This window comes from Emys orbicularis, chromosome 2, assembly GCF_028017835.1.
Source record: "Emys orbicularis isolate rEmyOrb1 chromosome 2, rEmyOrb1.hap1, whole genome shotgun sequence".
NCBI classification, from domain to species: domain Eukaryota; kingdom Metazoa; phylum Chordata; order Testudines; family Emydidae; genus Emys; species Emys orbicularis.
The window spans coordinates 282,996,433-283,013,487 of record NC_088684.1 but is presented as its reverse complement, the minus strand read 5'-3'; the positions used below and the strand labels follow the sequence as shown (position 1 = coordinate 283,013,487).

General features: G+C 45.5%; 1 protein-coding gene across 6 annotated transcripts in view; it reads right to left on the bottom strand.

Annotated features, from left to right (window-relative positions):
- Nucleotides 1-16,662, bottom strand: part of PRKAG2 (protein kinase AMP-activated non-catalytic subunit gamma 2) — a 395,505-nt gene extending 378,843 nt beyond the window's left edge. For all 6 annotated transcript variants that reach the window (XM_065400003.1, XM_065399999.1, XM_065399998.1 and 3 more), the window contains exon 1: nucleotides 16,173-16,662. In XM_065400003.1, the coding sequence (XP_065256075.1) occupies nucleotides 16,173-16,274 (102 nt within the window). In that variant the 5' untranslated portion in view covers nucleotides 16,275-16,662. The remainder of the gene's footprint in view (nucleotides 1-16,172) is intronic.
- Between the last annotated feature and the right edge of the window lie 393 nt (nucleotides 16,663-17,055).

The following is a 17,055-nucleotide window of genomic DNA, read 5'->3' as shown; positions in this document are numbered from 1 at the left end:
TCCACAGATTCCCATGATATTCTGCTCAAGTTTTCCCATTCCTATTAGTTATACCCCATGTACCACTCTAAATAATTCCTCTCCCTCACTAGTGTTAACAACCTTTAAAAATTATAAACTTATGCTTCCTCCCTTAGCTGTCATTGCTTAGCCAATCTATACACATGTACACAGAAAGACTGAAAGAGCTAAGTCGTCCCACTAGCTCTTGATAGTTCAAGGAGAGCCCAAAAGCATTAACTCCCCTCACAGGGCCCAGAACAGCTCAAGACCACCACAATAATTATTTATGACATGAATCAGCCCACAAGAAAAGCAGACATTAGCTCCTGGAAAATCCAATAAGCCAAAATATGTTTTAAACCCATACCTCAGTTTTATAGCCTTTATTCATTAGGCTGTCTCCCATTAAAGTTATTCAATACACCAGGATGGATAAAATCAATTTTTAAAGCAAAAAAATCTGATATTTTAATTGAAATTATATACAGGTTATAAAACTATTTAAAATTAAATTTGAAATTGACAGCCTATGCTGAAACCTAAACTTATTATTTAAATTAAATGCAAAAATAATATTAAGCAGTTCATATTTGCTGCCAAGTTTTAAACAAAGTCAAATCACTGAACCAATGGAAGTCACTGGCTAAGCAACTGAACCCTGAGTTGGCTGAAGTGCTAAGCTAGATTCTGACAGCAGTAGCCTCTTCTGCAGATGCAGAGAGAATATTGTTTTTCATTTCAGTGTATCCGACTACCACATTCAAAGTTAAAAAACCAACTCGGAGTTGAAAAAGCAGGAAAGTTTGTTTTCTTCCTCCAATCTATGAAGAATAGGTGTGAAAGAATGAGAATTACTAGTTTTAAAGTCTTGAAGGCCATGGTAACAAGAAACAATCAGCTCAATTAACTAACTACAAATAATATTTCCTTTGTTTATTAAATCAGTTAATATTAAATGCATAATGTATTTTGATAAACTTTTTCTTATGTATCCAGAAACAAAAAACATTTTTAATTTAAATTTGAATTTCCATCCAAATAGAGCTTGACACAAATTGGAAGCAAAAAATGAATAATCTAGTAGAGTTCAGCTATAGAATTGCTTAAATAAAGGTGTATAGTTATAGCGTATCCTCCTGGTTAGCGCAAAGAAACACCATTGCTGATTTGCAAATTTACACTAAATTTGGTTTGGTAACCAATGAGAATCAATCTTTCTTTAGGAAAATAACTAAAAAGCAATGGTTTAAACCCTGCTTGCTGGTTTAAATTATGATTAAAATTAGTAATTTAAATCACTTTGATTGAAATCAATCCACCCTGTGTCTGAGTATATTCAACGCTCATTTACTTTTTAAAGATAGCAATACATCACCTACCCAAATGGGTGGAGCTGGAGAAGATTTTTGCCTGAAGCAGTCCTACAGACAGCCTCATTCCCTACACAATTCTGTCACATTCCCAGAGCATCCTGAAAGAGGCACGTGTCCTGTAGTGCAATAATGTAATTAAAGAATATCATAATGCAGACATCCAACAGGGCATGGGAAGCGTTAATTCTGACATTGCCCAACTTCTGAATTCTTGACTTTGCAATCTTAACATACTTTTAACATTTTTTGTTTTGAATGCATTATATATATATATATATATATATATTTTACACACACACATGAAATACAGGATGTTTATTACATAACCAATCTTAAATTTCAAGATAGCTACCCAACTTCTCTGGCACATGTTCAGCTTTTAACCTTTGTCACTTTTTTCCCTTTGAAATACTATATTCTGCAGACAAATCAAGCTGAATGGTTTAAGCAACAAGCATTTCTTAAATTTTTCATCCCTTAACCTCTTTTCATCTCTCCAAACCTAAGATGTTCCACTAAAGATACATGCACACCCAGAGAAACAGAACCACTCATATGAGCCAATGTGAGTAAGTGTCAGCAGGATCAGGTCCTGAAACTGAACTCATTCAGGCAGGGACCATGGTTCCATCTTTGGGTTCAGTTCTACCATCCTTGCTGATGTTGAACCATACCTTTTTCTTCACATATTGTCCTTTTGCTTTCACTGAAACTACTTGCAGAGTAAAGCACTACTCCTGTGATTCCAGGTGGCAGAATTTGTCCTTGTATTTGTACAACACCAAGCACCTTGTCTGAGCTTAACAAACCTAGACATCATGCAATGTAAAGTGAATTCCATTTCCGTGTGGCAAGACCACACAGCCCACAAAGAAAATAAGTTTATTACAAGGCAGAGTAAAGACACAAACTTATGTTCTTAGATAAGACGTTTCCTCTTTATTTTTTACGCTTCAGTATTTTAAAGTTAAAAATCCCAATAAAAGATTTAAATTAATAGTATTTTTGCATGCCCGGATGAAGTTGGTTGCACAGGTCTGAAGGAGTTCAAGGATCCAGGACTCTTTAAATACACCACACAGATAAAAGAACTGAAATTATTTTTTTGAATTGCTGAATTACTGGCATAACATCATAAGGAAAAACACTGGCATGTGCCCTCGTGCCCCTGAATAACTCAAAGATGCATAAAGTGATTCTCAAAAAAAAAAAAAAAAAAAAAAAAGTGTATAATTAGATTCTATTTGAATAAACTAGTATTAGCTTTACCTTGGACTAGCTGAGCAGAGGGTGAAGGGGGATTACTGGTCACCTTTTTATCTCCCAGCCCTCTTTGTATATGAGGAGTTTAGTGTTTGTGAACAATGTCAGCTTAACAGATCAGGAGGCTGAAATCATCTCCCCACAGAGAAGGTACAGCACAGACACCAGCACTGGATGGCTATTGGTCAGGGGTGGGGTGAGGGTGAGATCCTGTGGCAGATAGGAGGACAATCAGCAAAGAGTTGGTTACAGCGGCAGGGTGTCTGGGGACCCTGGGAGGAGTGTGGTGGTTGGAAGTGCTGAGTGGGACACATGGGATGCAAGAATCTATAAAGGTCTAGCAGATGATCTACCTTAGAACACTTGCCTCAAGTAATGATCCACCTGTTGTGCTACCAGGGATTCAGAACAAAACATCGGTGTGTCCTACAGCAGACACCATGGAGTGTGCAGTAATCATACACAGTTCACCACACTGTCTCACCAGTATTCCTCAAACCTGCCCGAGTGGCATCACTTCTGGATGTGGGGCCACCATTCAATGCTTGGCCCCTCTGTCCAGAAAACCCATAACAGTCCTAACTACTGTGATGGTTTGTGTGTTGTGGACACCTATCCACGAGGAACTGAACTGGGATCACCAATTCATTCACATATACTATCAAACAGATGTCAGATGGTAACAACTTTCAGTCAAGTTGTTACCAAAAAACTGGGCCTGCATGAGACCTATAGGTGGACAGCTAAACAAAGAGGGAAAATGGTCTTGTAGTTAAGGCAATGGATACTACTCAGGAGATCTAGGTTCAATTCTCATCGCCATCCCAGACTCTTTGCATGACATGAGGCGGGTCACTTAATCTCTCCATTCCCCATCTGTAAAATGGGGATAACCATACTTCCTTTCTCCTACCTCTTGTCTGTAGTGTCTATGGAGATTTTAAGCTCTTCGGGTGAGCTGTCCTACTGTGTTTATATACAGCTATACATTGATATATGCACCTAGCACACTGGAGCCCCAGCCGTGGTTGAGGACTGTAGGTGCTGCCATAGGAGATAGCAAAGTTTCACAGTAGCATATTGCTGCATTAAAAGTAGTTAATATTTCATTAGCTACAACGTTAAAACAATGGAAAGTTTACAGGGAACTTTTTCCCCCCCCCATTTGAGGGGTGGAGAACCTGAGCCCTCAACCATTCACCAACGCAAGGTATATACCTTCCCAGCCCCAGGCAGTAACTAGAGCACAGATTCAGATGGCTGGAGTGATGATTTTAAAAGTTCCTAATCCTCTGCCTCATCTTCTCCTTTCCAGCCTGAGCTACCTTTCTGCAGGCCATATCATTTAGTTCCCATTTCCATCACAGAAGCTTTGATTAATACTCACTCAACAGCAGCAAATCCCACTCCAACAATCTGCTGTTCCAGAGGGAATACTAAAGCAAGATGAAAGCTGCATCCCAGTGGCTGAAACAGTCTTTGAAGAAGTGCTGCTACATTTCTTCCTGGGTCTGGGTAGTGATTGATCACCATTCTTAGCTCTGGGTCACCCAGGTACACTGCCCAGGAGCAAACCGTAGGTCTGACATCCTTCTTGAAGAGTGGGACCCCAAAGTCTGACTGCCCAGACCCCTGAACCAGTGACTCAGCCCTCCCGAGTCCCCAGTTGGGTTGACATTTCCCCCTTAGAGTCCACCTGACTGTAGGAGCTCTGAGTTCCTAATTACACCCTTCAGGGACAACGTGACAGTAAAGCACGGCAACAACGGCTTAGCAAAAGAATTTCTTAAACACACACACACAATTTTCTCTTTCAAAAGCACACAGGAGTTACAGATCTATGGAAAACAAACTGCTGAATCCAACTCCTTTAGTCTGATCTTCGCCTTCGTCTGCACGTCCATGGGTTTGATCCAATCCTTTTAAAGGTGGCAAAGTCCCTCCTGCTTCCACTCTCTCCAGCTGTGCCTTCTGCTTGCAGTGATTAAATTGCTTCCTCTGCTTAGAGAAGCACCCCTTTTTTAAAGAGACTCTGTACATCTTTGGTCAAGTGGAGCAACTGCAGCTCCCCCATCCATGTGATTTCTTAGACTGTGTGTGCGTGCGGGGGGGGGGGGGGGGAGGAGCAGCATCCAGGCCTCTTCTCCGGCCACTCCCACCAGTTTCTGTGTAAAGAATCCAGCAATCCCCCTATTTCACCCCTTGATGGCACTGTCACAGCTTCCCAGATATAGCTTCCCCACTAAGTGTCAAGTTCCCACTATCAAAATAAATGCTCAAAGCCACACTACAGATTACAATCAAAACAGAGGCTGAATTACAATAGGCATTCACAAAACACAAATTGAATTCATAAGCTCACTCAGACATATTCTCCCCTTATGGACAAAAACTGGGGCACCACTATGGCATGTGATAACACCTACACTCTACCATTTGGCTTGCTGTTGTTCTCCATCCCCCATACGTATGTTGTCTATTCAGGCTTTCCAGAGCAGGGACCTTAGCCCTGGTCTACACTGGGGGGGGGGAGGGTCGACCTAAGATACGCAACTTCAGCTACGCGAAACGCGAATAGCGTAGCTGAAGTTGGCATATCTTAGGTCGACTTACCTGGCCGTGAGGACGGCGGCGAGTTGACCGCTGCTGCTCCTCCGTCGACTCCGCTTCCGCCTCTCGCGAGCTGGACTTCCGGAGTCGACGGGGAGTGCATTCGGGGATCGATTTAGCCGCGTCTAGATGAGACATGATAAATCGATCCCCGATAGATCGATCTCTACCCGCCGATCCGGTGGGTAGTGAAGACCTGTCCTTAGGTACTTACAAGGTCTTCATTACTGTAGCATCACAGCATTTCATAATTGTTAGTGTATTTATCCTCACAACACCTCCATGAGGTAGGAAAGTATTATTATGCCCATTTAATAGATGGGGAACTGAGGCACAGAGTGACTTATCTACCCAAGGCCACACAGGAAGACTGTGGCAAAGCAGGGAACTGAACCAAAGCGTCCCATGTCCTAGGCTAGCACTCTAACCACTGGTTTATCCTTCCTCTCCTCAGGTCTGGAACTACTGGAAGATCAAGAGTAAGGGCTTGTCTACACTGGTACTTTACAGCGCTGCAACTTTCTCACTCAGGGGGTGTGAAAACACACCCCTCTGAGCGCAGCAAGTTTCAGCGCTGTAAAGCGCCAGTGTAGACAGTGCACCAGTCCCTGGGAGTCACGCTCCCAGCGCTGCTAGCTGCTCCCCTCGTGGAGGTGGGTTTTTTGAGCGCAGGGAGAGCTCTCTCCCAGCACTCTGCTGCGACTGCACGCAGCAGCGCTTTAACTTTGCCAGGGTAGACCAGCCCCAATTTTATTATTTACACAGCACCAACATCATGCTTGCTTGAAAAGTTGCCTGTAAAGTATCTAAAACTTTGCTAGTGCTATGTAAATTAATTACCATGTCTGGCTTTTCATAACATTGTAGGTAATGCATATATGTACCACTGCTCCCTACTGCTGGAATGTCAAATTTGTGTACATCTATATCTATCTGTACTGTAGTATCTTACAAAGGGTCTCAGCCCTTCCAGTCCAACTATACTACAACAAACAGATTTTGTCTTGAGCTCATGGGATAGGTTCCTGTTTTGGAACAGAAAGTCCCAAGTTCTATCTTCATTAATGACCATACAGTCTGTTCAACCATAGTGTAAGGTATAGCTGACAACCTGAAATATATGCTGCAACAAATCTGTTATACTTCCCATTACACTAACTCTACATAACATAACTTGCCATGCTAAATTATATAGCAATGTACAAAACCCTAGACACTATGTTATGAAGCTAAACTTTAAGTGTCATAATTGAAGATAACAACAAAAAATGTGTATTGCATTTTGGTTCTCTACAAACAAAACAGAGCTCCCAAACTATATAGAATTCATATCAAAATATTTCATGTAATTTAGAGCAGCAGTTCTCAAACTGTGGGTTGGGACCCCAAAGTGGGTTGCAACCCCATTTTAATGGGGTCATCAGGGCTGGCTTAGACTTGCTGGGGCCCAGGGCCAAAGCCCGAGCCCCCCCACCCAGGGCTGAACCCGAAACCCAAGGGCTTCAGCCCTGGGCGGTGGGGTTCAGGTTATAGGCCCCCTGCGTGGGGTTTGGGCTTTGGCTTTGTATGTGGCGCCCACGTCCCGCCCCCCCCCCACCACCACCACCAGGGCAGCAAGCTCAGGCAGTCTCAGGCTTCGGTCCCCCCTCCTGGGGTCGTGTGGTAATTTTTGTTGTCAGAAGGGAATCGTGGTGCAATGAAGTTAGAGAATCCCTGATTTAGAGAATACATTATTATACAAGTTAGCTTTAATTAAACTGAAGCATTATTATCCAGATACTGAGAACATGTAAACAGCTACAGTCTAGAATTCTTTCCTCTAGCCTCCACCTTAACAGTAAACATATCAATCAGACACAGCAGCAGAAATTGCCATGCCAAAATTATTGTTTCCACACATTACAATTACTAGAAATATTTCAATGTTTACACAGTATCATGCAGCCAAACCACCACTATCTGTCCACATAAGGCCTCTTTTTCTTTCCATCATGTGCAAAATATATTCCACTCAAGGACATCAAGTTCAAGAGTCTTGTTCTTTTGCCTTCACAGCCTTCCATTGCTCTGCCCCTCCCCACCTGTCAGGCCTTGCCTCTTACCACAGCACTCTCTTCCCCACCAACCTTGATGCTCCATTTCTCCCACAACCATCTCTGCGTTGTCTTTCATGGCACCCTACGCATGGGCACCTGCTGGTATAAATGCAGTTTTATTCTGAAAAGTGAATCTGTTAAATGGTACCTTACTCAACAGATCGTCCAGCATATGTATCTAGAATCAGCTCTACTGACTTCCATGCCAGTGAAGCTTTGGCTACTTTTTACTCCTGGGGTTAGCCCTGTAGAGCCAGCACAGAGGGGTACAAGCTGGATTCTAAGCCTGTCCACATGTCAGCAAATTGTTGTAAAATTCTATCTGCGGAGTCAAATTCTGCTCTCAGTTACATCTGTATAGCTCCCTTGAAGGTAGTGTGGCTGCACAAGTGTAATGGTGGACATAATTTGAAGTCCCTGGGACACACAGGTGCTACTAAGTGCACAAATTAGCCCATGATTCATGAGAAAGAAAGAACACAGACTCTCTCTCAGATCTCAGGGCTGGGAGGCAGAAAAAAAAGCATCTTTGTCATTGAGACAACATAATGCTCCATCATGCCATTTTTATAGTCACTTTTCCAAGTAGACCTGACTTTCAAAACTTCAGCATCACTGTCTATACCTACTGGCAAGAAGGACACATAAGCAGAGTCTTTCTGTATCTGCAGGATATCACTTTCTTACTCATACTTATCCTCTAAAAACAGTAAATAACCTTACATGCTGCATAGCAGTATTTATAATGCAATGATTTAACCCTTTGCACCATAAAGACACACACTCCTCTCAGGCAAGAAACTATAAAGGATTCATTCCTCTTCTCACTCTAGCTTTCAGCAGTTCCTGTCCTGCTCCTGTTCTCTCCACAAACATACAGAGCTTCTCCCACCTCCCCAAATGATTAACACAACGTGGTCTACCCCTCCCAATAGGCCAACAGCCTCATGTTCCATGCCTCTGCTCAGCTTCCACCCCTCTCCTTGGATCTTCCATGTCCATGGCCCACTCTTCTGATGCAATTCATCTCCTTCCTGCTGGTCTACAGCCCACAGGAGCTGTAGACCAGCAGGAAGGGGACAGGGAGGGAGGGGGCAGAGCAGATCAGGAGTGCAAACTGGGAGAGAGAGGAGGTGGTTGAAAGGAGCAACTGTACTTTTCCATAAACCTAGCTGGTGATCAGCTTGTGGAACGTCAAGAAGCATAAAGATTGAGAGCCCTTGTCATTTTTCTCCTACCTACTGTAATTGCAGTTGCTAATCCTTTTTATCTGATGCACAGGAGCATTCAGATTTCATTGTGAAAGTTCCAGGGCTTCTCATCACCTTCCTCAACTCTTTAGTCTATTAAGAGAGATCCGATTTCAAAATTGCAAGAAGGTAGAAGTTTGGGACACATTGTTTTCTGGGTCTCATGAAGATGACACAGGGACAGTTCCAGATTCCATTTTAGGGAGACATTTCCCTCTCCTCTCCCCACTGAAATAGTCTTTCCAGAGAAGTTTGTGCTCCAGGGTCACACAGGTAGCAGATTCCCTCATTAGCTCCTCTGGAAAAATTCACTACTTAGCACTTTCATCTGTTGCTGTCACAAATAACTCCAAGAATGGAGTGTAGTCCTCTTCTTGCCCGACCCAGCATTCATCTGACGAAACAAAGTATATTCTACGATACTGGAAAGGAAGAATCATTTTATGAATGTGATTTATTAACTGGAGAAATACTAGGTGGGTGAGGTAATATCTTGTATTGGCTCATCCTCTGTTGGTGAAAGAGACATGCTTTCAAGCCACACAGAACTCAGAATGAGCTTATGTCATTCTGCTTATGTCAGACTGAGCCCTGTGTACCTCAAAAACTTGTCTCTTTCACCAACAGAAGTTGGTCCAATAAAAGATATTACTTCACCCACCCTGTCTCTCCCATATCCTGGGTCCAACACAGCTACAACACTGCAAACATTTATTAACTATACAACCACTAACTGCTTTGCTATAGTGGAAAGCAAGAGATGGAGGGAGGGATCCTCGGTTGGTGTAAGTTGTCACAGTGCCACTGAAGTCCATGACACGAAGAGAATTTACACCCTCTGAGGATCTGCCCTGGGGTCTCTACACAATAACAGGAATAGGTACAGCATTCAATGGCTCCTTCAGAACTGAAGCACATTGAGAAAGAAATGTGGGAAAGCGTGGAGAGCTGCTGCCCATGCTACAGTTGTTCTGTGCACAAAAAAGGACTGTGGTCTCCATAGCTATTATTAAGAGACCCTTCCCAAGGGGGGGGGAATATCAGAGCAGGAGAACAGGTGGAAATAACCACTTCATTGGACAGATATTTTGGCCTCATTGATTACTGTACACAAAGGAACAATGAAATTTTTCACTATCACAGAGGTCGGCAACCTCTAGCACCCTGGCGGGCCGGGCCAGTTTGTTTAGCTGCCGCGTCCGCAGGTTCGGCCGATCGTGGCTCCCACTGGCCGTGGTTTGCCGCTCCAGGCCAATGGGGGCGGTGGGAAGCCGTTGCCAGCACATCCCTCTGCCCGCGCCGCTTCCCGCAGCCCCCATTGGCCTGGAGCGGCGAACCACGGCCAGTGGGAGCCGCAATCAGCCGAACCTGCGGACGCGGCAGGTAAACAAACTGGCCCGGCCCGCCAGGGTACTTACCCTAGCGAGCCGTGTGCCAGAGGTTGCCGACCCCTGCACTATCACCTTCTAACATATTTAGGTCTAATACAGAAAAGTGCCAAATATCTGCAATTCCCACTCATTGGGAGCTGCAGTGGGTGCTCAGGTGAAGATCTTGGGACAGACTCCACTCTTCATTACACTTAGTGTAAATTCAAAGTAACTCTATTGGCATCAGTGGAGTTACACTAGTGTAAATCCAAAGTAACCGAGAGCAGAATCTATTCCCTGTTTGAAGTGAGACGAAGTTACAATGACAATTTTTAATATATTCCAACAGAACAATTCTGTAAGAAGATTACACAAGGAAAGTATTGATCTCTCTGCTAGGCGCTCTGAGTCAGCAGATGATTGCATCTAGCCTTAGAATGGAGACAACAGTGCTTTTAAAATATGTACCAAGTAAGATGTGTTTGCAATTTATATTATTATTCTGTTGCCTTCTAATGTTTTAAAAGGAAACTCTATAAGAGCTAAGATATCTACATTAGAGATAAGCAACAACCACAAAGTTGAGCTCTGTATCTGAACTTTGGCATACATAGGATTTCATTTGAAGCCATCTCTACTTTAAGTGTACAGAAAGTATCTTTTCAAGATTTCAGAAAGTGGTGCTGTGAATGGGAGGAGCAGATTTTGCCTCTTAATGTATCTCGTATTGGCTCTTATGGTCTAGCTCAATTACTATGTTTGTCATTATAAATCACTTTGGTAATTGCAAGGAGTAAGTTCACAGAGCACAGCCCAGTGATTTAGCAACTAGCTCCTCACTCTGCCATGCTAGAGAATCTAGTGGTATGAGGTTTATCTTGGACTATCGCAAATCAGTTTAGCAGGTGATGGGAGCATCCAGTTTATGGGAACTCAGCAGACTGCCAACCATCCCAAGAGCAAGATTTGGGTGCTTCACTTGTGCAGAAGGAGGGAGAGATTCAGCACAGAAAGCACTGTTTCAGAAAGAAAGAGTCTGTCAGACTCCTCTATTGCGTCCTACAGTTCTTCCCCCAACCCTCCATTCTTGCTTGAAACGGACAAGATCCTGAAATTCCCACCTTGGGTTGTGAGCCACAACAAAATGGCCTCTTTAAGGCTGATAAATTTGTTCCCACTGTATTCAACCCCTAAAAAAGGAAACAATGAGAAAGAAGGAGAACATTTACACCTTCCATTCAGGCATAACTAATGTCTTTGGTTTTCTCCGTAGACCTAATTTTCATTTTTTTAAAGGCTTCTCTGCTTTTCATCAAAGCTTGTCAACTTTTTCTAGGTCAAGTCTTTCAAGTGGCGCAGATGCACCCCCACTGTAGGACTAGAAAGTATCACTGACTCCCAACTATATCAACTTTATTTCTTGTGTCGTTTTTGCTCTCAATACTTTCTCTTAAAATTAGACTCTCCTTTATTTCACTTTCTGTTCACACCTTCTTAGTCTTCCCCTTATTGCCCCTAATCTGAAGGTCTCAATGAGCAAGAATTAAATGTCTGAGCAATAAACACGATCTCACAACAAGACACAAAAGAGGAGGATGAGCAAAATAAAAATTTCTGTCTGATGAAAGCTCCCTTGACAACTACAGCAGCACTGATAGACACCGCTGAAATAATAGGAATGATACTCCAAAACAACAGCCAAGAAAATGTTACGAAACAGAAAAAAAAAAGTCTAAATTGATCTTTCCAAATGAAAATTTCACTGTCAAGTGAGGAGTATAACAAAAGCTTCCTAGGCCAGCTGTATTACCACTACAACAAAAGATAAAAAAAACTACTGAAAAATACCACCAAATCTGAAAAATTATGACCCGTTTTAGGAATACTATAGGCCTCAACACTGCAGAAGAGGAAAGGAGTCTATTGGTTCAGGGTGGGGGGGAAGAGATCAGATCTTTGTTAATTTTTAAATCTTGAATTGCTCCCAAATGTGTCAACAGCAAAATAGCTACTAACTTCACTGAGAGCAAGATCAGACCCTAAGGGTATGTCTACACTGGGATAAAAAACCCACGGCTGGCCTGGGTCAGCTGACTCTGGCTTGCAGGGCTCAGGCTCCAGGGCTGAAATACTGCTGTGTAGATGTTCTGGCTCAGGCTGAAGCCCAAGTGAGGGTGGAGGGTCCCACAGCTCTAGCTCCAATCCAAGCCCAAATGTCTACGCAGCAATTTTTAGTCCCACAGCCCAAGCCCCACAATCCCAAATGAGCTGACCCAGGACAGCCGCGGCTGTACCAGGGGGCTTTTATCCCCATGTAGATGTACCCTTAGTGGCATATGTGCAAATATCTACCACTGTCCAGGTGGCAACCTACTAAGCAGGTTCAGCAAAGAGGCCAAGAAGTTAACGAACACAGACAATGAATGACCCTCTCCCCCTAGAGGAGGTCCCTCTAGGACAATACTGAGGCAATCCTGGGGAAGAAGATGAACTTTGTGATTAAGAAAGAGAACTAGAAGCAGGGGCACGTGCAGGAATTTAAATTTGACCCCTTTTGGAGGGGCACATTCTGGGCCCTCCCCCCATTCCCCGAGCTCACTCTCCCCCCTCCCCACCTGGCACTGGGAGGAGCTCACTCTTTCCTCTGCCCCAGCCCCCGACAGGAGCTCGCTCTGCCCTGCCTTTGCATCCCTGGGGCCGGAGACGTTCTGTGCCCCCGGCCCCAACTATTATTGGGGGGGCTTTGCCCCTGCTTGCCCCCCCCTTGTGCACACCCCTGACTAGAAGCCAGAACATTTGGGTTCTATTCTTGGCTCTGCCAAAGACACTCTGATTTGGAAAAGTCACTTAATCCCTTCATGCCTCAACTCCTCCATGTATAAAATTAGGATAATTACAGCCACACTGGGGTGTTCAATGTCCGTAAGGCATTTGAGATAATCAGATGGAAGTTGTATTACTAGCGCTGTGGCAGAAATTGGTGCCTAGACACTATCATGATGGACACACATTAGAGACACCCACATTAGATGAGGGGGGCCTCATTTTGAGCACACTAACATATTGTAGGGTTGAAAGTTTTACTCACACTATTGGGCTCATGAGAACTCTACAGAACTAATTCTTCCCATTAAAAAGCTGTGTATTTCTCCTTTCTTTTATACCACGCATTCAGTAGGCCCTATGTTAGTATTTGTTTGGTTTTTCCATTAAAAAAAAAAAAAAAGCATAGAAATAAAATTAGCTGATGGTTTCCTGTTGGCCTGGGAGGGACATGTTCACGCTGCCTCCTGCCACTGGGCAGCTGGAGCAAAATCTAGACCCCTCAGCATGAGGCGCAGGAACTCTGGAACTCATTGCTAGAGGCACCACAGCCAAGAGTGGTGAATTCCAAAAATGGAATGAAGATTTATATAAATAAGAATATACTGAGTTAATAGTAAGGATTTAAAAAAAAAAAAAAAACAGTGAAGTTTTGAAAGGGATAAACTCTCCAGCTCCAGAGTATAAGCCAATCTCTAACTATTGGGCATTAGGGAAAAATGACCCCCTGAGCAAGTTATTCTATACTGCCTGGCTACTACAGAGTTTTTTACACCTTCCTCTGAATCAGCGCTACTGGCCACTCTCAGACAGGAAACTGGACTGGATGGCCTGCTGGTCCAGAATTTGATAAAAGGGTTTTACGTTGGAAAATGATTCATCAAAACTAACTTTTTGCAGGAAATAACTGATTTTGACAAAAGTTACACACGTCCAGAATGAAACGTCAGGCAACAGAGTGAGTAACTGACCCCAGCCCAAAACAGCTAATAACCCCGTCGTAAAGGCATTCATGTAGCATGTGGGAGATCAGGTTCAAGTCCCTGCTCTGCAGCAGGGCCTTCAACCTGGGCCTGCCACAAGCCCAGTAAGTGCCCTGACCACCAAGCTATTGTGGGGTGAGACACTCACAATCTCACCTGTGGGAGCTTTTCCACTTGGTATAAATAATTAAATAGTCACTACAGCAGGGACTTGAACCTGGTCTCCCACCTTCCAGGTCAGGGTCCTAACCACCAGGCTATTGAATCTAGGACTAGCATACACAAAAACTTTAAAAGGTCTCAGTTTAGCCATCTGGTTATTGGGGGGGGGGGGAAGAAATCAACCTCGCTCTCTAAATTTTCAAAAAGTCTCAGTTTCCTCCCTATATGGAACTGGAGTAGGGTGACCAGACAGCAAGTGTGAAAAATCGGGACAGGGGGTGGGGGGTAATAGGAGCCTATATAAGAGAAAGACCCCAAAATCGGAACTGTCCCTATAAAATCGGGACATCTGGTCACCCTAAACTGGAGACATTTTTAAATTGTGAAAATTTTCATGGGATAGGAAAATTGTTTCCTGCCAATCTGTACACTCGTCTGCTCTAGTATGACCTCTGCACCTACCATTCCGGCAATAGGTTGCTTTGATAAACATCTGAGAGGGTTCTGAGCTATCAACCTCCTGGAAATTCAGTTCTGAATTAGAGTTTGGGGGCTTCAGATTAGAGGCTCCAATTCAGTCTCACTGCACAGATAGGTCCAAGTGCCAAAGTTTGGGCACGTTCAGGCCCCCATACTGCTTTGAGCCCACCTCTAGTTATAATACACTCAGACTCTACAGCATTGCACATGAAATATCAAATCCGGTTAGAACTGTGCCAAACAAATCACATGGCTAAATGAAGGGAGCAGTGAGTGCAGAGCATGCTGTCCTCTCCCTTTGCCCAGTCACACACGGCAAGCCTGGCACTCTGCATGCAGCTGGGCTGGGTTTGGTTAGTGCATGAAAGGGAAGAGGTGGAGGGCTCCAGTCCTCCCTCCCCAGCACTAGCCCAGCACCAAACTGTACCTCCTTTTCTCAGAGAGACAAGTTGGATCAACTTCAGCAAGACAGGAAGAAGAGCTCAGTGTGGCTTGAAAGCTTGTCTCTCTCACCAACTGAAGTTGGCCCAACAAAAGAGATTACCTCACCCACCCTGTCTCTCTAATATTCTGGGACCAACACGGCTACAACAACAACACAGCAAACTGCCCAAGTAGGAACAGTGTGCTCTCTCTGCCCCCACACCTAGGGTTCTACCTGTTACATGGGCCACACCTCTCCCTCAACTAGCTGCTATTCGTCTGTTGCATGCACATGCTCACCCAATCCATGCACTCCCTCCCGCCCCATCCACCCGAAAGCAGCTTATCCTCTAACAAAATACTACTTATAAATGCTAGACTTATTCTTATCAGATGCAGACCTTGCCAACCCAATTTGCAGCAGCCTCATCAGCAAAGGGCAGAGCCCTCAGACCATCATCCAATCTGGTCAGAGGGCAGCCGTCAGTGATGTGTGACATTGTCTGTCTTTGGTCAGGGTCGCATGTGGGACCCTCTTGGCCCCCCGTGTGAAGGCTGGCTGCACACTGACTCTGGCCTGTTCGAAATCGGTTCCGAAGGGCCCACGGCTCGGCTGAGAGGTAGCTACTACAGAACCTGATGAAAGGGAAGCTCCCTCCTCCTGCCCCACACCTGGTAGAAAGGCAATGCCGCAGGAGGTGTGCAGAGGACCCCTTCCCCCAAATTACTGATTTTACGAGGCAGGATAAACACGCATTGCACAGAGGACACTCCTCTCCTCCCCTCCCCTCCCCACCCACCCAACCTGTTGCGGCAGCTCGCTGACAGGCAGAGCCTGCCTGCAGGGCAGGGGACACACAGACACACCCCCAGCACTCCGTTGCTGCTGCCAGTGGCAGGAGCATGCCCCGCACGCAGATCTCCCCCCTCTCATCCGCAAGTGCCGTCCCTAACCCCCAAGCACACACCGAACAGCAGCCCCTTCCCCACACTCCCCAGCTGTTGCTCCTGAATGCCAGGAGCGGGCGGGGGGCACTTCTTCTCCACCCCCCCCCCAGCTGTTGCTAAGTGACAGGAGAAGCAGGCACCGCCCAGAGAACCCCCAAATCCTCTCCTGCTGCAAAAGGACAGGAGGCGCATGCACCTTTCTTTACCACGCCCCCCCCCAACCTGTTGCTGCTAAATAGTATGGGGTGTCCAGGCTGCCCAGGAGTAACAGCCCCCCCCCCATGACAGGAGGCGTGTGCTGCCCGAGCTGCAGCGTGCGGACAGCAGTCACTTCAGCCCTGTCATCGCCACGAAGAGGGGGAGGGAGGCAGGGCGCAGAGGCACTTACCGGGATGTGCACTCGCAACATGCGTCTCCTCTGGCTGGAGCCTTTCCTGCTGCCGCTGCTGGAAGCATCTTTCTTCTTGGTGTCCATGGCAGTGCTTCCCATCCCGCTCAACAAGGCTTGACTCCAGAGGATGGCTCCCAAGCAAGGCTCCTCTTCCACCTCCCACCACTGTCCACCACCAGCAGCCAATCTGGGCTTGTTTTCAAACCCTCAGGAACTGGGGGAAAAGGGGGTGGGGGAACCAAAGGGGAAGGGAGGAGTTTCTCCAGCTGCGGTTTTTTAAATGGGGGCTGGGAGAGTTGCTAGGGGCCCCCGCCTCCTCCAGGAGCAAGATCATGAGACATCCTTCAAACTGCGGTTCAGTTTATAACTCTTCCGCCGTTCAAAAATATCCGGAGACTCTTGGTGGGTGAGAAAGTTTCCTTCCCTTTGCACAGCAAAGTGACATGTCCCCCATTACACGTGCCCCGGGGAGAAAGAGGAAGGCGCAGAAGTTGCGCTCGACACCGTTTGCAAATAAATACAATCCCTGGAGTCCGGATCCTGCGACTAGGTCCGTCCCCCTCTGTCAAGCAGGAGGCGGTGCAAGCGCTCCCTGAAATGTGCCTTCCTCTGTGCAGCTTCAGCAGCGAAGCAGGGCCAGAGCTAGGAGAAACTCACGCAGGCCTGGAGAAGGCGGTGGTGCAAACAAACATTGCAATGTGGTTCCCCTTTCCGGCTGCAAGCCGGAATCCCAGGCAGGACTGATGATAACCAGGGACTGGAACTGCCAGGAGGCAGCACCCGGCCTTGAGGAGGAGGAGTTGCTGCAAATGCTCTTTGCAATCTGGCTCTGCTGAAAACAAGAGGCTGCGCTTAACAGGAAGTGCAGCAAATCATAAAA